General features: G+C 44.7%; 1 protein-coding gene across 6 annotated transcripts in view; it reads left to right on the forward strand.

The window, feature by feature from the left end:
- Positions 1-4,154: 4,154 nt before the first annotated feature.
- Positions 4,155-26,186, forward strand: part of Tnrc6a (trinucleotide repeat containing adaptor 6A) — a 144,369-nt gene continuing 122,337 nt past the window's right edge. For 5 of the 6 annotated variants that reach the window (XM_036191407.1, XM_036191382.1, XM_036191400.1 and 2 more), the window contains exon 1: positions 4,155-4,275. In XM_036191407.1, coding sequence (XP_036047300.1) covers positions 4,196-4,275 — 80 coding nt within the window. In that variant the 5' untranslated portion in view covers positions 4,155-4,195. The remainder of the gene's footprint in view (positions 4,276-26,186) is intronic. The other variant, XM_036191415.1, reaches the window with a different exon arrangement.

Consider the following 26,186-nt stretch of genomic DNA (forward strand, 5'->3'; position numbering starts at 1 on the left):
ATCCCCTCGACAAACCTTTCCTTTCTCTATGCGTTCATTCCCATTGCCTTCCTAACTCAGGAAATTCCATTTAGGTGGCTACAAGTGCTGGACTCCCCACTGCCTCAGTGCTGCTGTGTATGTTTGTGTCACTATGATTAAACAGTGACTCAAAAGAACAACATTTGGGGGGCAAGTTTAGTTTGCCTCATGGTTGTAGGGGGTTCTGGCCAAGGCTTTTTAACACACACACACACACACACACACACACACACACACACACACACATACACACACACACACACCGCTATGCGTGGGGAGAACATCATGGTAAGAGGGGTATGTTGCACAGCAATGTTTACCTCACAGTGGACTAGAAGCAGAGAGAGAGATGGAGAGAGGAAGAAGGGAGGGGCAAGCTACCATCTAGGACTGCACCACCCCCATCACCTACTTCTTCCAGATAGCTTCTACGTCCTAAATGTTCCAGAAATTTCCAAAGCAGTAAAACACAGCTTACAGTCACAATACTAGAGAGGCTGTATCTAGCAGGAGGGTTGAGAGGAACAAGGGTCTGCAAGGGGGCTCAGAGGAGATTCTAGGAGGCTGCTCATATGGTGTCTTTATTCATGTGCTACTAATAATCAGTGTGTTCTGTTTGTGAAAATTCATCAGACTGAAAACAGATAGCATGTGTGTTTTCTGTATGAATGTTACATGCCAATAGGGTTCTTAATTCAGAATCAGCTGTCGTACTCTTAGGTGGGATATGCTCTAAAAATCTGTTACCTTGCTTTGCCCTTTGCGTCCACAACGTCTTGTATAATGCCTAATACATTGTAGATATTCAGTGTGTGTGTGTGTGTGTGTGTGTGTGTGTGTGTGTGTGTTTGTGTGCATGTGTGTGAATGAACAGGTGAATGATTAAACGAATTAGTCTCTGTCTGGGGAAATGACTCAGGGGTTAAGCACACTTGCTGCCTTTCCAGAGGATCTGAGTTTGGATCCCAGCACCCATTTCAGGTGGCTCACAAACCCCATAGCTCCAGCTCTAAGAAATCAATTCCTCTTTCAGCCTCCAGGGCCACACGTAGCAAGCATAAGCACTCAGACACATAAAAATAAATCTTGTTTTAAGATTTTAAAACAAATGAATTTCTGGACTCTCCCTCCCTCCCTTCTTCCCTTCCTCCCTCCTCCCTCTCTCCCTCCTCCCTCTCTCCCCATGCAGTGCAGGGAATGAATGGAACACAGGAGCTTGCTCATGTCGGGTGAGGCCTCTGAGCTACACGCTGGCCCTTCTGTAGCTCAGGCTGACCTTAAACTGGTGATCCTTTTGCCTGAACCTCCAAAGTGCTGGCATGATAGGTGTGTGCCACCATGACTGGCTGAGTCTCTGCAATCTTAAATGCTGTGTGTCATATTTGGTCTCTTTTGAGATGGTCCTCTTGGAAAATCTGAAGCACTGGCTATTTTTAGCATTATTCCCCTGTTTTCAAGACTCCTTTGTCTTTTTGCTTATATAAGAATAATAAACTCTCCCAGCAGACATTTCAAATGGTTTTAGGATTTAGCATCAGGAAAGCAAGTAAAACGAGGATAGAAACTGTCTGCCAAATTTGGCAGCCTACAGGATCTTGATGGTGTTACTGGAAGCCACATTACTGGGGCGGAGGCAGAAGATGCCAGACTGCAGAGGTTTGAAAGGAAAGGAGCTGTGAGGATCTGCAATCGGAATGCTGGCCCAGAGTGCAGCCTGCCAGAGCAGCCTTGCACAGCCAGAAGGAGTTGCTGGCTTCTGTCTCCTGCCCCACTAAAATAAAGAGAATACCGACAAATGGTTTTAATAGTTCCACTTCAAATTTCGGATTTGTTTTGTTTTTTAGTGTTTTTATTTCTTAAGGCAGGGTCTCAGATAGCCAAAGCTGGCCTTGAATTCACTGTGTAGTCAAGGATGACCTTGAACTCCTGATCCTCCTGCCTCCTCCCAAGTGCTGGGATTACTAGCATGGGCTACTAGACTTAGTTTATTGGGGGCTAGGGATTGAACCCAGGACTTCATGTGTGGTAGGTAAACACTCTACCAACTAGCTACATCCCAGCCCTTTGTTTTCAGTGTTTGTGTGAGCATTTATCCCGTGAGACAAGAAAGACCAGAGTTTTCATGCTTCAAGCCAGCAGACAAGACTAGCTTCATTCACTCTTTTAGTCGTTCCTGGAAGTACCTGTTAACCAGCCCTGCATTTGTGTGTTGTCTAGTTTGGCTGCTGGTCTTTTTGAGATAAGTTAGCACTTGTTGGACTAGAACACGATCCTCCTGCCTCTGCCTCCTCTACTGCAGTTACAGCCATGTCCCCGACTTGAGCTCTGATCACTGTTGTTTGTTTTAAAATTTAAAGGTGTGATTGAGTGTTTTGCTTGTGCACCATGTATGTCTGAGCACCATGTATGTCTGAGCACCATGTGTGTCTGTGCACCATGTATGTCTGAGCACCATGCATGTCTGAGCACCATGTATGTCTGAGCACCATGTGTGTCTGTGCACCATGTATGTCTGAGCACCATGTGTGTCTGGGCACCATGAAGAGGAGATTGGACCCTCTAGAGCTGGAGTTACAGATGGCTGTGTGAGCCTACTTGTGGGTGCTGGGAATTAAACCGAGGCACCCTAGAAGAACTATCCCCACTCTCAACTGCTGAGTCATCCCTCCAGCACCTTCCTTTTATAAAGTGATACCCTTTCTTCAAGAAGGTAGCAGCTAAAAGATTTAAATTCTGACAGCTCAGATAGTGGATATAGCTGAGTGGCATTCCTCTTAGATAGTAATGTAGAAAAGAGAACCAGGTATGGGTGACATCAGGCGATGTCCCAGCAGCCTGATGCTAGGCAGGACCTTAGAAATCACCTGGTTCTGCAGCTGCCGGCATTGTTCACAAAAGGAGCAATTGCATACAGTGACTCATGAAACCTATGAACCAGATGAGCTGAGTTCTGCAGCGGAGTCTCGAATGAGCCCAAATAAGCCATGGAAATGGCTATACCAGAGACAGCATATGATCTCATCATCTTCCTGCAGCTTGGGTACAGATTTGTGTTTCTTCACTGCAAATGAGCAGATATCATTGGTTTGCATTTAGGGGCTGCAGTGGTTAGTGGATTTTGTTGTTGTTGTGATTTTGTTTTGTTTTATTTGAGACAAGGTCTTATTAATAGACTTAAATGTCCTGGAACTTATTACATAGACCAAGCTGGTCTTAGAGATCCACCTGCCTCTGCCTCTACAGTGCTGGTATTAAAGGTGTGTGTCCTCATACTGAGCCCTCTCTCCACTGAACTCTGGATACAGCCTCACCCACCCGTGCCCTCAGGCTTCTGTGGCTCTGTCACAGTGTTCAAGTATTTTATCACCAAGGGAAAAGAAATGAAGACAGGGCCTTGTATAAAATTGGTCTTTAACATTAGTATTTAATTACCATTCACCTGGCAGCTAAGATCTTAAACTGAGCAGTCTGATTCCAACAGCTACTCTCTTATCCACGGCACTCAGCTGCCTGCCCTGGGACCCGCCAGCGACCTCTAAAGTTTCCATGCCTGGCAGCATCTCCTTCCTCCCCAACTGTGTTCTCTGTCTGTCGGTGTGTCTGTCTCTCTTTCTCTCTCTCACTCCCTCCTCTACCCTAAAACTATACATTTATTTATTTATTTATTTATTTATTTATTTATTTATTTATTTATTTATATTTTTTTAATGTGGAGCTAATGATTGAACCCAGGGCCTTGTGCTTCCTAGGCAAGCGCTCTACCACTGAGCTAAATCCCCAACCCCCATACATTTAAATACTCAGTAAGTGTAACTCTATTGTGGTCAAAATACTAAGTTTGAGGGTTTTTTGGTTTTTTTTTTTTTTTTTTTTTGGTGTTGAGGACCAACGTGGGCCTTGCACACACTGGTAAAGCACCCTTATTACTGAGCTAGAGCCCCAGACCAAAGATGGGTTATTTTTTAAGTATTATCTGTCCTTTTCTTGAAGGAAAGGGATACAGGTCAAGGTTGCATCAGGAGCTATATGTGGTGTGTGTATTTCACAGGGAAACACTTGGGCTGTGTTTGGGGTGGGGGATGGGTATTTGGTGGCAAATGGCTAATCTGCAATGCCTTCATTTCTCAGGTGTGGAAACTGAGGCCCAGAGAGGTAATGTGACTTGCCTAAAGTCATGCAACTCGTGGCAGAGCCCGGCCTAGAAGCCAGGTGTCCTGGATCTCAAGATACCCCCCTGCCCGAGGAATGGAACAGGTAATGTATCTCACAGTGGGAGTGGGGGTCAGTCCTGGCAGCCCTGATGTGCTCTGAGAAAACAAAGGAAGCAGCCACCCCCAATCCTGACGTGTTGAATAGGGTACAAATCAAAGATTTGAAATTCCGCCCCTGAGACCTAGAGAAAGCAGCTGGCACCCACAGCCCCATGCAGACATCCATCCCTTCCTGGAGGTGTTTTTTCTCTGGTCATACACATGTCCATCTCCAAAGAGCTTGGCAGTGACTCCTCTGGCCATTCCACTACTCACCAGTGCAATTCCAATGTCATAGAAAGCAGTGGCTGCTTGCAGCGGATGCTTGGGGAGAAGGGGGTGGGGTGGGGATGGGGTGGGTGGGGGTGGGGGAACAAGGAGACCCATTGGGAGGCTTCTCTGGAGATCCAGGAGGAAAGCTAGAGAAAAGATTGGCTGGAGAGGGGTCTGCTGGTCAGCATGATATGCCCTGGTTATTTGGCTGCTAAAACTGGTTAGTAGAAATGCCGTAAGACAGACAGGAAGTAAAACCCACCAAAATGGGAAGGGAAGGGAACCCTGGTTTCATATATTTCCACTTGCTTCTATGAAGGAATTTCTTCAGCCAAGTATTGGCAAGGTCGTATCTCACCTGTAGTAAGCTATAGTAACCACCTAGGGTACTACTGTAAGTGAGATAGAGGCTGAGTGTTAAATGTAAACCACAATACCAGCCACTGGTAATATGTATCCATAGCTCTTAAGAGGCAGAATTATCTTTTTTTTTTCTATTCATTCAGTGGTTATTTGTTGAGAACCCACTATGTGCCAGGAATACATGATATATACAAACATCCTTATCCCCCTTAAATTCAGTCAGGACACAATAGCCAAATAAGCTAGTCTCTTGGACAACTTAATGGGAGAGAAAGCTTAGGAGAAAATGACTCAATTCAATACTATTGATTAAAAGGTAAAAGCTTCAAAAGACTGTATTTGGAGACTGAGTTTGACTAGGTCTGTTTGAGAATTTTCAGGCTTGGTAAACACCGCAGAGGACCTATCTGAGCTGTTATCTGTGACTCTGGCTTTCCTGGGAGAGCAGACACCTGGGTACACACTGTAGCAAAGCCACCATAGGGAAAAGGCTGGCAGAACAGAATGTTACAAGGGAACATCTTAAGCAGGGAGTAAAGGCACCAGGCATTTTGTTACAGGTGTGTGGTTACTCCTGGAGGGAGTCTAGAAGCATCTGCCCTCAGTGTGATTGTCAGGCAGGGTGCGAGCAGCAGACAGTGGGCAGGAAGTGGTCACGGGGCTAGGTCCATGAATCACTTCCAGCCTCTGCGAGAAGAACATTCTATCCTGTACGAGGTGTTGGAACGAGGATTCAGGTAGAAGAAAGAGGGGGAGTGACCTTGGAACTAGGGCAGAAGACAGGATTACAGGAGACCCGGCCACAAGCCCGAGTCCTTACTCAAACCTGAACATAAAGTCAGAGACTGAGCATCCAAGCCTCTAAGCCTCTCTTGAGTAAGAACAGAATCCATCCCATTCGCAAGCATTTGGCCTGGGCTACAGCAGAGGTAGGGTGAGGGAACACCCATCTCATGCATCCAGGCAGGAGGGGAAAGCCAGGAGGGAGCACTTGTTGCTCCTTCCCTTTGTCTGTCTGTACAAATCCCCGAGGTCCTTTCATGGTTGCCATGACAACAATGGCTCCTGAGAGTCTTTTTCATTAATTAAGCCAGGTACTCACTCCCAAACTCAAGAGGATGTTTTCTCGGCACTGATGATCAGGGCAGGCAGGTGTGCAGCCCTAACCTGTGCCTGGGTCTCTGTCTAGCCGGGTACCCCTGCTGTGTCCCTTCCTCCTTGCTTGTAGCTTCCCTGTCTGTGGAGTTCATCCTCGATGTCTTTCCCTTTTCCACAACCCTGCCTTCCAGCCTCCATCCTTCTGTTCCCTGTGGAGAATGACCTGTCTCACTGGGCTTTGGGGCTTGGCACATCTTCTTAGCCACAGTGCCGAACCAGAAATGCTGCTTGAGTCTCTGCTAGCCACCCCCATCGGAGGCAGTAGAGTTCAGTTAGACACTACTTGCTGCAGAGTCAAAGTCCCAGGAGTCTGTATCTAAAGGCTCAGGTCCACCACCACCAGATGCTCAGATCCCTGCAGATCCTTCAGTTTGGGGACAGAAGTCAGGTGTCTTACAATGTCCTCTTGTCACAAGTCATCTGAGGAGCTGATTCTCCCCGGAAAAGAAGCATTAGTAACAAGGGAAGTGATAATAGCTTTACATTGTGGAATAAAATGAAAACTATGCCACTCCATTCATTCATTCATTCATTCCTTTTGCAGTGCTAGGGATCAAACCCAGGGCCTTCAGCCTGCCAGATAAATGTTGTACCACTCAGTCACAACCCTGGCCCACGACATGTAATTTTTAAGTGTTTAGTAGTTGTGTGTTTTCTAATGATAGAAACACATGAAATTGATAAGATTTTTTTTATTGAATCCAGCACTTCTAAAATACCATCGCAACATGTGCTCAGTATAAAAATTATCCAGTGGTATGTTCTTCTCTCTTGCTCTTTAAGTCTTTGAAGCCCAGGGTGTTTTTTTGTTTTTTGTTTTTAACTCTTAAAAGCACAGTTCAGTTCTGATTGATAAACTTTCACTGGAGAATTATGCTCTACATTTATATTCACAGTTGAAAAAAATGACATACCCATGTTGTCTAGACATGGAAACATCCTACTAGTGATGTATTACTCAGTGGGCTCTCTAGTCTTCATTTCCTCCGTAGGGATCTTTGTAGCTCATTTTTGTCATTATTGTTTGACCTTGAAGCAAAAGCTTGTCTCTTTCAACAATTTTAAACCTGCTTTTGTCCAAACCATGTCAACCTGCTGTATCTGGCACCAACTCAGTGTTGAGAGCATGGGGTGCAAAGGAGGTTATAGACACCCAAAAGTAACTGAAAGCTTGTTTGTTTGTTTATTGTTTGTTTTTCTGGTTGTTTTCGAGACAGGGTTTCTCTGTGTAGCCCTGGCTGTCATGGAACTCCCTCTGTCGACCATGCTGGCCTCGAACTCACAGAGATCCGCCTGCTTCTGCCTCCTGTCAAAGCTTGTTAATACCACCAATGTGTTCTTCAAATTTTTCTTGTTGATTCTGCAGAAAATTTGCATACTGTTGGCCATCACCACCGAAAATGTTATGCATATAGCTTCATGGGTTTTTTTAAAGAGATTTATTTAATTATTAATGTGTGTATGTATGTATCTGTGTATGCATGCATGCATGTATGTATGTGTGTGTATTTATGTATGTGGGCCTATACTTCCTGCCTGGCTACTGGCCAATCAGCATTTTATTTATACAGAGCGATATCCACAGCATGTATGTATATATGTATGTATGTGTGTGTGTGTGTGTATGTATCTGGGTGTTTTTAACCCATGTCTGTCTGTGCACCACATGTGTGCAGTGCCTGTGGAGGACAGAAAAGCATATGGGATTCCCTAGGCCTGTTACAGACCATTGTGAACTGCCATGTGAGTGCTGGGAATCTGGGTCCTCAGGGCAGGCACTGGTGCTCTTAACCACCTAGCCATCTCTCCAGCACTGGATTTGTGTTTGAAAGTGCACAAAAGCATACTAACTGATTTGCATCATGAAAAGTTAGTTTTTAATATAAATTCCAATCCCTTTCTAGATAGGGCAAAAGTCCACTTTCCTTCCCTTCTTGTGTGACTTCTTCACGAGTACTCTAATATTGACGAAAATCCAGAAACCACTGTCATGTTCTGTCTTTGACTATTAAGTACCTGGCAAAACATGTCTTTTTGTCTCAAGAAAATCTTGAACTGGAACTGATAGTCCCATGAGTCTTGGTGAAACCCGTGCACAATTCAAGCAACAAATGTTGGCGTAGCCCCAACACCCCCATGCTCGCTGCCTTGTATTCCTTTACAGGTTCCATACATTGGTGGTGAGTCATAGCGTTGTACATACACACTGAACAGTTTTAGCAACTGTATCCATGACACTTTCTAGTCTGCTCCTGAAAGCTGCGCAGATATTTTGAGTATACATCATACGGTGGGATGAAGCCATAAAGGGAAACATCAGTCTCCCTCCTGTTTGGAGATCCCGATGAGTCTGCATTTCTGGAGCACCATCTGGCATGGCAGGAACAAATTTCCCATAGCTAACTGAAAACTCTTCCACACCAAATGTAGAAGATTACAACAATCCACTCCACGATTGTGAATTGGCAATGCTTCTTGGTACATTTGGAAGACATTTAGGAGTGACTATACCAAACTTTAACAGGGCAGTGTCTTGGTTTCTTTTCTGTTGCTGTGATTTAAAAACAAAACAAACCAAAATTGGAAAACAGCAATTCGAGAAAGAAAGGATTTCTTTCAGCTTACAGTTCATCATAGTGGGGAGCTCACAGGCGTGGGAGCTTGAAGCAGCTGGTTATGTTATGTCCTCAGTCAGAAGAGAGTGATGAAGGCCATTCTAATGATCAACAATGAATACAGTCTCCATTGCAGCAAAGGATCCCTAGCCTAGGGAATGGCCCCACCCACAGTTAAGATGAGTCTTCCCACATCAGTAGTTAAGGTGATCCCCACATGACCATCCCCCCATGATTCTAGATTCTGTCAAGTTGTGGAGAATTAACACTAACAGCCATCAGCAGTATCTTAATGACCTGATTCAGTTAAACTGTGCTGGTTTTCATGTCTTTAATGAATTTATCTCTGAAACATTCTTTTATTCTATGGGAAACTATTTGTTGACGTTTTAAACATTGTTCACTTTCCTCTGTAGGGATGATCATAGTGCCTGGACTAATTTTGGCCCCTACAAGCAATGTCTAAGCACCTTACACACACACACACACACACACACACACACACACACACACACACACAAAACCCCAGCACTTAAAATTTTAAAAATAAAGTAAAGCTACAATTAGAGTTCCGTACTCACACTAGCACAGCAGCCACATTTGGGTTATTGAAGGTTGTAACATGTGGGTGCTGGGAATGGAACCCAGCAACTGAGGAACAACATGTGGCTGCTCTGGGGGACAGTGATGCTCTAGTCATCCGAGATAACAATACAGAGCCAGGTCCTCTGCTCAGTGTCTTCCATGAAGGAACTCTGACTATGTGTACTGGGAGGTTGGTGGAGGAGATACCCTGCAATATCATTGACAGCAGCCACTGACTAGAACAATTCACATATTGGTCACCTCACCTGGCTATGTAAAAGCAATCAAACCACAATGAAATCTGTAATATATCTATTCTAAGAAACTTTATACCAGATTTTAAAATAGACACATAGCCAGGTCTAAGACATTTCTAGAGGGAGAGGAGAAAAATCAAGTTTTACCATGTAACAATTTTTTAATATTGTATTTTTAAAATGGATGATAGATGGGCTCTGAAGAGATGGCTCAGTAGTTTAGAGCCCTGGCTGCTCTTCCAATTTCCTGGGTTCCATTCCCAACACCCACATGTTGGCTTACAACCTTTAGTAACTCCAGTTAAAGGGAATCTGATGCCCTCTGTCTCAAAGAATAAAGTGGTACCCAATTGAGGAAAGAAGATGTCTGATGTTAATATCCTGGTTCAGTTTTGTTCGTTTGTTTGCTTTTGTCTATTTGACACAGCTAGAGCTATCTGGGAAGAGGGAACCTCAATTGAGGACATGAGAAAACATCTCTATCAGACTGGCCTGAGGCAACTCAGTGGGACAGTTTCTTGATTAATGGTTGATGTGAGAAGGCCCCTGGATAGGTAGTCCTGAGTGGCATGAGGAAGCAGCCCAAGCAAGGTGTGAGGGCCAAGCCAGTAAGAAGGTTCTTCCATAATCTCTGCTTCAAGTTCCTGCCTTCAGGTTCCTGCTGGAGTTTGATGTCCCTCCAATAATGTACTGCACACGCCTTGTCCTTTTCAAGTTGCTTTTGGTCATGATCTTTATCACAGCAATAAAAAGCCAAGTAGGGGAGTCAACTTCTGGCCTCTGCACTCAACACATGTAAGGTGTGTAAATGCACCCACACTTAATGTATACACACACACACACACACACACACACACACACACACACACACAGAGGAGTGGCTACCTCTGAACTTCCATAGAGGGAGAAAGACAACCCAGATAGACTTGGGTTTGATAAGGAGTTGAGCCTTCAGGTATTACTCACATAATTAAAATTAACTTAGAAGAAAGAACTTAAGAAAGGGGAAGTCGTGACAGAAGGGGAAAGATGAACAAAGAACCCAATTAAATAGAACTAATTGCAGCACACATTAGGAGGCGGCTAAATAAGTTATCGCATGGCACAATATTTAATATGAATGTCAAAAGTAAGTCTTCAAAGAGAAGATATACAAATTACAGGGTGGTCTCTCTGGAAGCTGAAAATGGGAAATGCCAGGCAGTGATCAAAACTAATCTACGAAGCTTTGTGCCACCAGTGCCTGGCTACCAGCCAGGGAACACATCCTAAGCTATTGTTGTTTCAGAAACTCTGACCACAGGAGCATTGGCATCCATTCCTCTGGCTCAACTTTTCCCAGCCTGCACGGCGGTTGTTCCTAGCCCTTCTTTCAGGTCCAGCCCTACTCTTCCTTTTTCCCTTCAGCTTTCTCTCTTTTTATTGCTTAAATGTATGTGTTGATAAGTGGTAATTGGGTAACAGAACCCAAACAGCACAGCCTTCCTCTGGAGTGGGACAGAGGTGGGGAAATGGTGGATAAAGCCTATAGGACATGCATGGATGCATTTAATTCTTAGTTCAAACTCAAAATTACCCTAACCCTTGCTGACATTGACTAAATAAGTTAGTCAAGAATGATACTTGGATGAGAAGAGGCCAAGGAATCATCATGAACTCTGTTGAAAAGCACCCTGAACTCAGAGCTTCTCAGCAGGGTTTGCTGAGTTGAAATGGCATTTTCCTCAGTCAGGATTGCAGTCGCTCTGAACTCAAGATGTGTGTCTGAGAGTAGGGCACAAATGGACAGATTATAAAAAATAGAACACTGGTAGGACAAGATAGCGTGATTCATGCTGCAAATGACAGGCAGAGACTGTGGACCTCAGGCAGGACAAATCGCGAGGCCACCCAGTGGAAGAGCACAGACAAAGCCAGGCAGACTGGCTCCTTTCATAGCTAGCTCTGCCGTATTTCCAGGCCTGCCTAATGCACAGTGAACCAGAGGTGCTCAGAGACGAGACAAAGGATGTCTAAAATAACCAGAATACCAGGTAAAAGGGACAGCAGCATTAACCGAGGAGGGAAGAGGACACACACACAAAGCATTCTAGACTGTGTATTATTTCATTTTAGAGAATGCCATCCCCCCCCACCACAGTAACACTCACAGATGTCTGTTAGTGAAAAAGCATAGCATTGACAGAGCTAAAGAAAAAAAAAATCAGATATTGGGTAGGTGAAATGGCACAGTGGGTAAAAGGGCTTGCTGCCAACCCTGACAGCTTGAGTTCAGTCCGTGGAGCCCGTGTGGTGGAAGGAAAGAACCACTCCCATAAGTTGTTCCCTGCCCTCCATATGTGTGTCATGGTATGTGAGCCCACATACTCATACACAGGAACACACAAAAACAAATGAATAAAATATCTTAATAATAGATATTGTCCAAGAAAGTCCAATTATGTTTTTAAACATCTCCACCACAATCGCTACCTGTTTCTGCTGCAGGAGCAATCCTGGGCACTGCTCCTCCATCCATGGCAGGCACTGAGCTTTCCACAGACTGAGAAACATTTTCCTTGCTCTAGAGTATGTGAAGACACCTGGTCCATACTGGAGACCAGATTGCTGACAAATAATCCAGCTGGATGCTTGGCAAAGACAGTTCATCTTGTTTATTTATTTTAGTTTTTCTTTCTTTCTTTCTTTCATTCATTCATTTATTTATTTTGGTGATTAAAGACAATCACATGGAGGTTAGGGAGCTCCCTCACTCAGTAAAACTATTCCACAATGATTCCTGAGTTTGACTCCCAGAACCCACATAAAACACTGCACGTGAGCTGGAGAGATGGCTCAGCACTTAAGACCACTGGTAACTCATGCAGAGGACCTGGGTTCTGTCCCCAGCACCCAGATGGTGGCTCACAACCATCTGTAACTCTAGACTCAGGGAATCAGAAACTCTCTGATTTGGGCTTCCATGGGTGCCAAGGATACAAGTAACATGCATGCAAACACTCATATACATAAATTATATAAAAACCTAAGAAGAAAAAGAAAAAAAAATTCTAGCACTGGGGAGGTGGTTGACAAGTGGATACCTGGGTTCACTAATCTAACTTTCTTGGTGAGCTCCAGGCCAGTGAGAAAGCCTGTCTCAAAACAAACAAACAAACAAACAAACACCAGCATCCAAGGAACAGCACTACATAAACATATGCATGGGGACCCATAGACATGCACACACATACACAGAAACCTGAAGACATGTATCTTATACTCTTCCTTGTTTTGAAGATCTTGGATCCAGGAGCATGTACACAGTTCACATACTGGCTGACTCCATTACTACTAGATTAGTGAGAAGGAGCCACTCCAATGGCAAGTGTAGCTTAGAACATCAAAGAAGCAAGCACCTTCCTCCATGACACTCCTCTGGCAGGCCTGGTCTGTAGCTCCTTGGCAGAGTGCTCACCTGACATGCGCAGATGGTTTGACCCCCTGCATCTTCAAGCAAACAAACAACTGAATACCCTGGCAGATACTATTGCCGCATCAGATGATTAGTATCTTAACTTTGGCACTACTGAAACCAACCTCTAAAGCTGAGAGTTCTTGCTGCTCTTAGACTTAGACCAAAAGAAAGGATAGGACTATGAAAAAGTACGTGCAGAATTTAATTTTCTGTTATGTAGCATCCAACATATTTTTAGAGTGCTTAGAATGTTTTAGAAATCTAGTTCGAGCAGGCAAGATGGCTCAGCAGATAAAGGCACTTGCCTCGAAGACTGATGATCTGAGTCCCATCCCCAGAAGCCATGTGGTAGAAGGAAAGAGTCCCCTGACCTCCTCTACATACCGTGATGCACACACCTATACATAAGCATACCATAATACACAGTAATAATAACTAAAAGTAAGTATTCAAAAAACTTTAGAAATCTCTTTAGATAAAAGTCCATGTTTTATATTCTAAAAGTATTTGAATCCCATACCTTCTGCCTTAGTATTTGGTTAGGGGCCATTGACTTGACTGCCTCACAAACTTCAGACAAAACCAAGATAAAGAACAAAGCGTCATCCCCTTGGAAATGTTAAAAACATTGAAAAATCCAAAACCAAGCAGGAGATCAACTATTCTCAGCCAGAATGAAATACAATAACGTCAAGATTTTAAAAATGGAATTAACAAATGCAAGATGGTAGATACACAGCAAGAGTGTTCATGCTCTTCAAACATGTACAGCACATATAATCACAAATGGAAGTCAAGTGGTTCCCAGGACAGAAGTTACAGACTCAGCTACTTGATAGATGCAAATAACAAATTATATCATGCTGATTTTTAATTAACTTTTCATGTGTGTGCGCAAGAAGGCAACATGTGTGGCAGCAAGAGGACAACTCTTTGGAGTTAGTTCTCTCCTGCTAACTTGTGTGACTGGGGATCAAACTCTGGTCATCAGGCCTATGTGCAAGCACCTTGCCCTCTAAGCCATCTTGCTGGCCCTCAAGGTTTTTTTGTTTTGTTTTGGTTTGGTTTGGTTTTTCTTTTAAGAAATCAAAATACTTACAAGTCTTGAAAAAAAAGTCTTCCAAGGCCAGGCACAATGGTGCCCACATGCAGTTCCAGCTCCCAGAGGCTGAGGCACCAGGATCTCAGGTTCAAAGCCAGCCTGAGTGAGATCTTTAGGGGGGATGGGGGCGTTATAAGGAGGAGGAAGAAGAGGAAGAGGGGGAGAAAAGGAGAATGGTTCATCCCTTGAGCAAACTAGAACTGCAATTTCTGTTTCTGCAGAAAATGAAAAGAGGCTGGGCAGGGTGTGCACACCTTTAATCCCAGCACAGGCATTTCTCTGTGAGTTCCAGGCCAGCCTGGTCTACAGAGTGACTTTCAGGACAGCTACACAGAGAAACCCTGTCCTGAAAAACAAATCAAAATAAAATAAAAAGATCATGGACCTTTCAAAACTGATTAAGATGTAGACAGCCCTGTGACCAGAGGTAAAATGATAATCGTAAATGTTGTTATTATGAAAGAATGAAAAGAGATATGAAAATGGGGTAAAAGGATGGTTCTTTAGATAAGTTCTTACCAAGCAAGCATGAGGCCTGGAATTTAAATCCCCAGCACTAACATAAATTCCTAAATGTTAGGTGGGCATGACTGCCTGCTGGTAACCCCAAAGTACAGGAGACGGGTTTCTTGGAGAAAACTGGCTATCTAGACCCTCCAAACTGGAAAGCTCCAAGTTCAAATGAGATTCTGTCTCAAAAAATAAAGGAGAGCTGTTGAGAAAAGAAACTCAGTATCAACCTGTGGCCTCCACGTGTATATAAACTCCACCCCACCACACACACATTCTAGCACACAAAAAAACATGCATGGATACCGAACATAAAATCACAAGGAAAAAAAGAATATATGAGAAATGACCAAATGACTATAAATAACAGGTAAATAGAATGACTCCTGATGAAAACAGACATTACTAAGTTAAACAATGTAGAGGAAAAACATTAAATAAAATCATAATCTGGGCCTTTGGTAAAATCAATAAACTGAAACTAAAACTCTAAAGAGACTTATTAAGGGAAATAAAATCAATAAAATAGTAATACTTTGAAATAAAAAAGGACTTTAGACAGACATAAAAGTGAGAGAATATTTTGTAATACTCTACTAATTAAATTTTTAAGATTTTCTTTCCTTCTTCTTATGGTGGTATTGTGTTCCCTGAAATATTGTGCACTCTAATAAACTTATCTGGGGTCAGAGAACAGAACAGCCACAATATTAAACATAGAGGTTAGGCAGTGGTAGCACACACCTTTAATCCTAGAGGCAGAGATCTCCCTGGATCTCTGTGAGTTCAAAGCCACACTGGAAACAGCCAAGCATGGTGATTTATGCCTTTAATCCCAGGAAGTGATGGCAGGAGGCAGAAAGGTATTTAAAGCATGAGGACCAGGAACTAGAGCCTTGGTTAAGCTTTCAGGCTTTTGAGATCCATTTGGGAGGACACAGAAGCTTCCAGTTTAGGAAACAGGATCAGCTGAGGAACTGGTGAGGTGAGGTGGCTGTGGCTTGTTTTGCTTCTCTGATCTTCCAGCATTCACCCCAATACCTGGCTTGGGTTTGTTTTTATTAATAAGACCCTTTAAGATTCATGCTACATCCCCCCCCCCCCCACCCTGTTCTTTTGAGACAGCTCTGACTGCCCTGGAACTCAATTTGTAGACTAGGCTAGCCTCGAACTCATAGAGATTCACCTGCCTCCCAAGTGCTAGGACTAAAGGTGTGTGCCACCACTGCCTAGCTAAGATTTTCTTTCTTTTAAGGCAAAGTAGGGACTTAAAAGGAGAAGGCACAGCAGGTAAAGCACTTGCTGAGCAAGCATGAGAACCCGAGTGTGGATCCCAGGAATCCACACAGAAGCCAGAAAGATGTGGTGGCCCACCTGTAATCCCAGCAGAGACTTGGAAACCCTGGAGTAGGCTGGCTCTGGGTTCATGAGAGACTCTGCCTCAATATATAACATGGAGGGCAATTGAGAAAGATACTGTGGATTAGCCTTGCATCTCCACATGCATGTGTACAATCATGACCACGCACCCACCCACATACACCTTAACACACATGCATATACCACACACACACACAAAAGCCAAAATATACAGTGAATGATGCTTATTGACACACTTCCTAATTCGGAGGATTTCCTGCCTTCCTACATTCCTAGACCATGCTAACTAAGTCCCCTTGATAGTGCTGTGTTTAGCCAGTAGCATTTCTAGGTGACCACAGAGCAATGATGTGTTTTATGTTGTGGACTTTAGGGTTTTTTTGTTTGTTTGTTTTTTGTTTTTTGTTTTTCAGAGCTGAGGACCAAACCCAGGGTCTTGTGCTTGCTAGGCAAACGCTCTACCACTGAGCTAAATCCCCAACCCTGGATTTTAGTTTTTATGTGGTTTTCTCAAAAAAAAAAAAAAAAAAAAGGTATTTTTGGCTTCTCTGGCTTCTCTGAGCTCTGGTACCATTGGTAAGATTGGTAAGAAGTTGAATGGCTTGTTTCCAGAAGCCATTCCAGAAGCCAACTCATTGGAAATACTTCCCCCAAGAAAACATGTAGGGCTGTTGGATTTTAGGTGGCAAGCTGGGCAGTGTGCTCAGTTTTGTTCCCCCAGAACCAAATGATTAGTAATGGTAGTATTTATAAAAATAGATCAATAGTAGTCCTGGTTGTAGTATAAAAGTAAAATTTAAGGGCAACTTATTTTCAAGCCCCCTCGTGGCTACATTGAACAATTTCTCTGCTTCTCAATAAATGCCACTTCCTTACTCTTCAAAGAAAATGGTTCAGAGGTTAAGAGCACTGACTGCTCTTATGGAGGACCCAGGTTCAATTCCCAGCAACACATTCATTCAGAATGGCTCAACCCACAATGATAATATATCTCAGTCCATTGAGAGCTTACTTAGCATACAGGAAGCCCTGGGTCCCATCCTCACTACCACATAAACTGGGTGTGGTAGTGCACACCTGTCATCTCAATGCTGAGGTCGGGGTGGAGGCAGGGAGATCAAGAGTTCAAAGGTCACCCTTGGCTACATAGCAATTTTGAAGACAGCCTGGATATACAAGACCTGCTACAAAGTAACTAAGTAAGCCAGGCGAACCTTTAGAGCTCTGAACATTTCTTTTTAACTTCCTCGATGTCTGCTGGCTGGGTTGGTCCTTAGAGTCTGCTGGACCATGTCCTTGCTGTGGTGCTTTCTGCTTCACTGGACTTCCACCCTCTTTGTCCTGACTCAGTGTCCCTGTGTGTCTTGGCTGCCTTCATTAGTCTTGGATCCAAATTCATGTGATATTTATATTGGGAACCTAGCACTGTGTTACCTTTTATCTGCTGTGTCCTTGTTCAGACTTTTAATCCCAGGCTTATCAAAACAAAATAAAACAAAACAAAACAAAAACTATATGTATTCTTTTGTTTTCAACCCAAAGCTAAGTTTTTGCTTGAAAACATTTATTATATTTTGTATTTATTTTAGGTGTGAGGTGGGGAGGAAATGTGCTGACAATAACTTGTGGGAATCGGTCCTTCCCTTGTGCTGAGTGGGTCCAGTCTGAGGGATTGAATTCAAATGGTCAGGCTTGGCATTGAGTGCCTTCATCTGGTCAGCCCAAGAGCTTTTACTGTTTGTTGATTGTTGCTTTTGAAATAATTGTTCTTCCAACTACTTTTTTGTTTTGTTTTCAAATGGGTATAGGTGTTCTGCCTACATGTATGTCTATCTTCCATGTGTGTGCCTGCCACCAATGGAGACCAAAAGGGTGTGCCATGTTCTTTGGAACTGGAGTTACAGATGATTGTCATCCATCATGTGGACCTCTGGGAATCAAACCCAGGTCTTCTAAAGAACAGAGTGCTCTCAGTCACTGAACCTTCTCTCTAGCCCCCAACCCTAAGTTTTATTGTTATTGTTGTTCGTTTTGAGGATTTTATTTTTTTATTATGTTTACATGTATGTGTCTGTGTGTGCATGTGTGTGCATGTGTGTGCAGGTGCTATTGGAGGTGAAAACAAATCTCTTAACGCTGGAGTTATAGGCAGCTGTGAGCCCCTGCTGTGGCTGGCTGCTGGACACTGAACTCAGATCCTCTGTAACAGTTAAGAAGTCTGTTTACACCAGTACCAAGTCTCTAGCCTCACCAGCCCAGGTTTTTACTTTTTTGAGCAATTTGAATTTTTTCTCTTTATCAAATCTGAATTTGATTCTTTTGGAGTTTTGAATTCCAAGTTCATTGATGAAAATTTCAAGTATGACTTGTCATAATTTGGTCATCTTGTAATCTCTGACATGTCCTATGCTTTTTACAATTTGATACAAGCACTGTTTGCTTTGCTGTACTATATATTTATGTATGTATGTTGTTTTAATCTATGTTTTAAATGACTTTTATCCTTTTAGAAAATTTAAATCTGGCCAGGCAGTGGTGGTGCAAGCCTGTAATCCCAGCATTTGGGAGGCAGAGGCAGGTGGATCTCTGTGAGTTTTAGGCCACTCTTGGTCTACAGAGTGAGTCTAGGACAGCTAAGCCTACACAGAGAAACCCTGTCTCGAAAAACCACTAATAATAATAATAATAATAATAATAATAATAATAATAATAATAATAACAACAACAACAACAATGCTAATTGAATGAAAAATTTAAATCTGTTTCCAGAATTGTCAATTTCTGGAATTATCTATCGACCTACGAAAGCAGAAGGGAAATGACTGTGCTTGCCGGTACACTGTATTTTGTTCATTTTTTTACATCGGGGACAGGAGGTGCAGGCAGCAAAGAGGAAGAGGTGAAGAGGCCCCTGGGCTCTGCTTCTGCAGTTTTGTTAAACCCCTTCTCTGGTAGGCTTAGCCCTGGGTGTTCCCTTCCCAGCCTTACTTGGGGGACTCCACCCTCTGTTCGCTTGCTAGGTGTGGTGAAGAAGTAGACATCGGGGTGTCTCTGCCCGCCACGCAGGCCACATTCCTCCAAAGCTGGTTGGTTGCTTTTCTGTGGGTTCCTTTCCTGTCTGGTCTTGTGTGAAAGGCAAAATGGTAATAGCAAGCACCCTCTCAACTAAACAGTGTCAGACCTAGGTGCTAGTCTTCCCACCCTCCGGCTCCTCTCCTCACCTGCTTCTCAATTGCGGGATGCCGTTGATATTTCCAGGGTTGCCATCCTTTACCTTCTGTGTTAGTTCCGGTCCCATTGCTGTGACGTCATACCTGAAACACCCGCCTGAAGGGAGGAGGCATTATTCAGGCTCACGTTATGAGAGCAAACAGTCCTTTACGGGAGCAAAGGCACAGTGGCTACAATAGCTTGTAGATGAGGAGGCTGGTTCCATTCAGTCAGCAGTGAGGAAGCAGAGAAGCTGAAGCCTGCACAGGACTAGAACCCTCCAGCCACCCACCTCCTCCAGCTAGGCCCCAACTCCTCAAGTCTCCATCACCTCCCCAGCTGCATGAACATCTTGGGGACCAAATTTCTCTTTGAGAAATTCATGTGTAGAAAAATTGGTCTCAAGATAATGATGACAGAAGTACCTAATGACTCCTGCACAGGAATCAGTGTTGGGGTCTGGTTTATAAGAACAAGGTCAAACAATCTAAGTAGCCAAGAACAGAGAACTGCTAGAGAAAGTTATAAGAACGTCCATGCAGTAGAATCTATGTGGCCACTAGTGGTGCGAGCATGGGTTAAGAAGCCTTCCCTTTATTTGCATAAAGCTGAACACAAGGATGCTGCATTCACACAAATATGTTCACATAGCAGAGTTTTGCAAAAGTACAGACTATACTGGAGCAAATCATCACCAGCATCTTGTCCACAGACAAAAGACATTTACATGGGCCACTTAGAGGAGAGTGTGGGATCACGGATGATCCCAGAATGGTCAGAACCTTTTGACCAGAAACAAGCAGAAAAACAGTCTCACTTACTCCAGTGGAGAAAGTGAGAGGAGAGGAGAGAGGGTGAGAAGGTAGCTCAGCAATGTTTCCAGTTTAGTGGGTAGCTGTAAGAACTGGCACAGCTCAGAAAAGCCACCGCAGTCAAGAGCAACAGTTTATAACAATGAAGGATGCATACTAAAATCAGCATGGGAAAGAGATGCCCAGGGTGTAGGCAACTGCACTTCATTCCAGTGTGGATGATGGCTGACTCCAAAAATTTCAATTAATGTGGCCAGGGCTGCTAAGCCAAGTCTCAGCATCCCTGATTTCCATTTGGGATCAGTTATCCAGTCTTTAGTTCCTGGGTCAGTGGTGAACCTGATATACATATATCACAGCCCAGGGCCCCCATCATCAACTATACAACATGAGCTGCTAGACATAGGCCCCCGCCCAGCTGATTAAGACTCTTATCAGGCAAGACATCCCCAGGGCTAAGAGGTTACCTCCCAGGATCAGACCAAGGAGAAGTCCTTCCTTTGAACTGTTGATGGGTTTGGCCATCTCAGGCCTGTTGAACCTGTTGAATTACCTCTTTCCTGAAGGAAGTATAAATGGAAGCAGGGAGCTGTCAGAAGATGGGCGTGGTGCCCAGCCAACAACTCTCCCAGAAGAATAGGCTGTTAGAATTCCTGAAAAGGATTACTCACCAAGGTCTGATGGGGATTTGTGAGCAGGCAGAGTCTTGTATCAGAAAAAAATGTGTTTGACTGAGGAAGGGTGGTAAACAAAAGTACCAACAAGCCAAGGGAAGCAGGCACACACCCGATGGACTTGTGCAGGAACTTAGACTGTAATATTTGTTCGCGGACAAGACTTGGAGATGGTGAGGGCATTCTGATGGGAATGAGAAGCCAACATAATATATGTGTGTATGTATATATGTATACATTTATATGTAGTGCTTATGTGAGGTGGTGTGCACATGTGTATGTGTATATGTAGTGTTTTGTGTGGATTTGTGTATGCATGTGTTCTTCTGCTTAAGTATCATGCATGCATGCATAAAAACATCAAAAGTCCACCTGAAGGACTCCTCCTCAGCTGCTGCCACCTTGCTTTCTGAGACAATGTCTCTTCTCTCACTGGGACCTGGGGCTTGTTGATTAGGCTAAAATGGCTGATCAATGTGCTCCAGGAATCTACCTGTCTCCACCTCTCCAATGCCGGGATTACAAGCATACAACACCATGTTGGCTTTTAATATACACACTAAACCATCTCCCCACTGTTAGTTATTATGGCGCTCTTGCCCCCCAGGAACACATCCCGAACACAACAAATCCACAGAAGAGCTGTTTATTAATGTAGGATAGGGAGAGACGTGACAGGCCTGTGTGAAGCACACACATGAGTAAGGAGAGGAGAGAAGAGGAGAGAGAGAGACCTGTGCAAAATGGCGCCGGCTTTTTAAAAGAGTGGGCCACGCATGCGTACAGGACCGACCACATGTGGCTACTCCACGCATGCGCGTAGATTACATGGCTATATGCGCTTTACGCAACCATGTAAAGCCACACAGAGTCCTAGTCACGCAAGATGTTCTGACCTGGAAACGGCTGTTTTGAACCGGAAATAACTAGGCGGTCCGCCGGGAAAGCCCAACCGTGTGGACATGTGATTTCCTATCACCCACCCCCCACGTCCAGCATACATTTTAAAACATTATTCCATTCAATTTACTTTAGGTGGAAAGCTACGAGTGTGGTTGTAAATAAATTGGAAACTTCATGAGTATTCCTGAGAAGCACTGTGTTAAAAGAGCAGTGTGGAAGGAAGGGCACACCTGGATGAGCCCCAACTCTAGATCCGCTCACTGACTTATCTTGATCTTTCAATTCACTTTTACTAACCAAAACCAGTCCAAAACTTAATGGCTTGAACCTTCATGACTTCTAATTGCTTGTGGGTCTGTGGATCAGCAAGGTGGTTTCCCTGGGCCGGCCTGGGCTTCTTCATGTATCTGTGGTCAGCTGCAGGCTGGAGACCGAAAGTCTGCCCATATAGGCTGGGCTCTGTCAATGCCCAGGCCTCAGCTGGAACTGGACTTTACTCTAACAGGCATTTCCGCCTGAGAAGCTGGCCTGGCCTTGGATATGTGGCAGTAGTCAGGTTCCTAAGGAGCAGATGAAAGCGTGTATGGTCTCTTGCAGCCCAGACTTAGAACCAGCTCACCATCTTGCGCCTGCATTCCCAGTCCATGTAGACAGCAAGGCTGGTAAGAGAGAAAATAGATTCCCCTGTCAGTGAGAGGGGCTGCTGTCACTTTGCAGAATGACAGCAATGTGGCAGGTAAGGAGGGATGGAGAACTCTGGTCATCCTTCCACTGTTGTGTGAATGAAAATAGCCCATTTAGGCTCATTAGGGATTGGCGCCATTAGAAGGTGTGGCCTTGTTGGTATAGGGGTGGTGTTGTTAGAGGGCGGGCTATGAAGTCTCAGAAGCTCAAGACAGGCCTAGTGTGTTTCATTCTCTTCCTGCTGCCTGCAGATCTAGGTGTAAAACTCTCCAGCACCATGTCTGCCTGCATGCTGCCCTCACACTTCCCACCATGCTGATAATGGACTAAACATCTAAACCGTAATCCAGCTCCAATGAAGTGTTTTCCTTTGCAAGAGTTACCATGGTCATGGTGTCTCTTCACAGCAATAGAAATCCTAACTAAGACAGCCACCACATGTGGGCAGGCTCTTGGGATCTCCGAAGTCCTCGATGGCTTTGTCTATAGGACAGAGACAGTATTTCCCATCTCGGAATCGTGACAATTCAATGGCTGGTACATGGGAATGCCCTGCTTCTTGCATAACGGTTGTTATTCTATGTGCTCCTTCTACTTGTTCATATATTGCTTCTTTTGCTTTTTTTTTTTTTTTTTTAGTTTTTTGAGACAGGGTTTCTCTGTAGCTTTGCACCTGTCCTGGACTAGTTCTGTAGACCAGGCTGGCCTCGAACTCACTGAGATCCGCCTGCCTCTGCCTCCCAAGTGTTGGGATTACAGGCGTGCACCACCACCGCCCGGCCAACTTTTTATTCTTAAAACCAAACTCATTACCATCATCCCTTCGAACTGTCCTGAGTACTGCTATCTCCTTACATGTATCAACGCTCATACTGAACAAGTTCTGGACTGTAAAGGAGGACTTCTTTGTGCGCCTGTCTTCAGTTTCCCTCCACAGGCTCAACAACAACCTTGTGTATGTCAGAGGCTGCACTTAGGGGAGGAAATTGTACTTGCTCCATGAATTAATGAGGCCTCTGTGACTCATCTTCCTCCCTGGGTGCTGTGACTGCAGACTGGGTGCCGTGGTCTGAAGGGACCCTCACGAGGCCTCCACTGCCGTCACTAATTCTGTGTGCTCCCCTTGGTGCTCTCCCTCATCTGTCTCCACGGCCACAGTCAGATGCTCTGAGGTGCAGTGGACTCTGGCTCCTGCTTCACACCCCCTGAGGAGAGGTCATCCTCGGTTCCTCCGTCAGGTCAGTGGTGGCTCTCGGTAGAGACAGCCCTGGCGACCTGATAGCACTAAATGCCTTGGTGAGCAGCACTCCCTTGTTTCAGTCCTGCTTAGTGGAGAAAACTGCAGTTTGCTTTCACACCTTCTACAACTTGCTAGCTTCCCTTTTTAGCAGTCTCCAAAGTTTCTCTATGAAGAGAGCATCAGCCAGACTTAATGATCCTGCAGGCTTTCATTATCCATACGTTCATGTTTTCTCTCACGGCCCCTGATACTAGCGTCACATTTTTTTTTCATGGTACTATGTGTTTCCTGCAGAACCACGCTTAACCAATATAAAGGGGAGTGATTTAAAGGAAAAATAGCCTTACATAAATAATCACACGGGTGAACCTACAGGACAAAATGAAGAGGGGACATGTCAAAGATCAGCTATGCAAGCTCATCTAAGAAGAGAATCTTAGAGCTACTAGCTAAAAAATAAGCTTTCTTTCACCGGAAAAAAAAAAATATTCAGAGCAGGAGATCTGGATTGTCGAATGCTTGAGTAGCATGCACCTAGGTCTAGCCCCCAGCATCACATAAACCAGGTGAGGTGCACAAGTCTGTAATCCCAACACAGGAGGTAGACAGGAGGATGAGAAGTCCAGGTTTGGCTATGTATTGAGTTCAAGTCCTGCTAAGACCCTGTTTCAAAAACAATAGGCAGCTGGGCTTGGTGCCTCCTGCCTGTAACTCAGCACTTCTTGAGTTTAGTGGCTTCTGCCTGTAAATCAGCACTTGGGAGGTTGAGGCAGGAGGACTGTAAGTTTAAGGCTAGCCTGGACTACATAGAAAGATCTTGTCTTTAAATAAATAATAAATTAGTAGTTATCTTCCTCCCGTCAGATTCCCTAGCAGTTTGATGAGTCAGCCACTGTCTGCCACCGGAAGCACCATCTCTGTGTGTGCAATGTCTATGTCTTCCCAGGCTTGGACCCCCAGCTTCACTGAAGTGCTGTTAGGTTTGGACACTGTTATCCTCCGTGGGGAAGGACTGGCTACTGGTGACTCATAGGCATGCTTCGGCAGATAGTGTTATTACCACAGTGGCAGCAAAGGAAGTGGTGGTGCTGTAGATGTGGGGTATAGTAGCAACCCCAGCCAGAGGAGCAGCAGGGAAAGGGCCAAAGCAAGCGTGTCAACCACCCCAAGCACCTAAGGGAGGCCCAGCGTTGGACTTCACACCACCCTCATCCCTGAGTACATTTAGTTCTCGCCATGACCCTGAAGGAGCCGATGTTTTTGAGTATCCACATTTCACAGATGAGGACGTTGAGCCTTGGTGAGGGAACAATAAGAAAGCCACAGCAGTGCACAGGTGGGAGTCTGCAACACTTAGGGTTCGCCTTGACTTCCAGGCTCATGGTCTCCTGGACAACCCCTCCCATAGGGGTCCCCTGAGTGCAGCGCTTGGCACCTTTTGGAAGGCGATCAGAATGCTGCTTCTTCAGCAGTCAGTGTGCAACGGAAGGGAATTCTGAGGCAGCTTGAATATTTAAATGATGTCTTAGCCACATACAAATCTGCTTCTTTCCCTTCTTTCCCATCTGCATCCCCTAGAAATTCAATGAAACAGCGGAGAGTGATCCTGTCTCTACTGCACCCCCAGCCCCACCAGTCCCATCTGAAGCCTTTCGCGCTGAAAAAACAAGATTCAGATGGGAAAGTGCTGGCACGAGGTTGAGCAGGGTTCTCTAATAAAGACACTGCGCATCACACATCAGTGGCTGTTGTTGCTATGGTGACAGCCACAATTTCTCCCAGACAGCTTGGGTCTGCAGGGAGGGTGGACCCTGGGGGAACAAGTGTATTTCTCCAACCTGTCAGACCCTGTCACCTGCCCTGTTTCTCACCTCTCCCACTCCCACCAGCCCCCCACACTTCCTTCCACGGGCTGACAGGGGTGTTGGCACCCCCAGGCCATCCTAATTAGCATCTGGCTGGGAGCCCAGAGTTCTGGCAGCACATTCCTCTCTTTCCTTGCCAGCCAGTCTCCATTCCCCAGCATCCCTTCAGCAGCACTGCAGCAGCTGTGCGTAGACAGCCCAGCACCAAGGTCACCACAGCACCAGCAATGACAAAGCGTGCCCTTCCTCTCTGGGTGGGCATGGCACCAGCCAATGCTTCACTGGTGCCTGAGCCATTTGGAGGTTCTAACCTTATGGTTATGGAAAAAGAAGCTAGCCTCAGGAAGATGGAGAAGGGGAAACTCTTATCTAGTTCTTGGGTTAAGAGATTCGTCTGGCTGAGATTCACCAATTATGTTCAGAGAGAGAGAGAGAGAGAGAGAGAGAGAGAGAGAGACAGAGACAGAGAGAGAGAGAGAGAGAGAGAAAGTGCAAGATATCCCAGAAGGTCAAGGAAGTAATCAAAAAGTCTTTGTGTCAATATGCCTTGGAGTTTAAGGGACTAAAGATGGCGGCAGTAATAACAGCCAAAGAGAGCTAGTTGTTATGGTAACAACAGCGATGCTTATGGAAGCTGTGTTCCAGGCACTGTACCGAGCACCTTATGAGCATTAGTTTGTGGAGTCCTGACTGCAGACTGCATGTGTAGAAAACTATGAGGAGCTACTCTGGTCACTACCCAGAAGGAAATACAAGGCCAGGAAAAGTTAACTCCTGTCCCCAATCAGACGAGCCGAGGATGCTCTGCAAGACGATCCCCTAGATTC

This window comes from Onychomys torridus, chromosome 1 (genome assembly GCF_903995425.1).
Source record: "Onychomys torridus chromosome 1, mOncTor1.1, whole genome shotgun sequence".
Taxonomy (NCBI): Eukaryota; Metazoa; Chordata; class Mammalia; order Rodentia; family Cricetidae; genus Onychomys; species Onychomys torridus.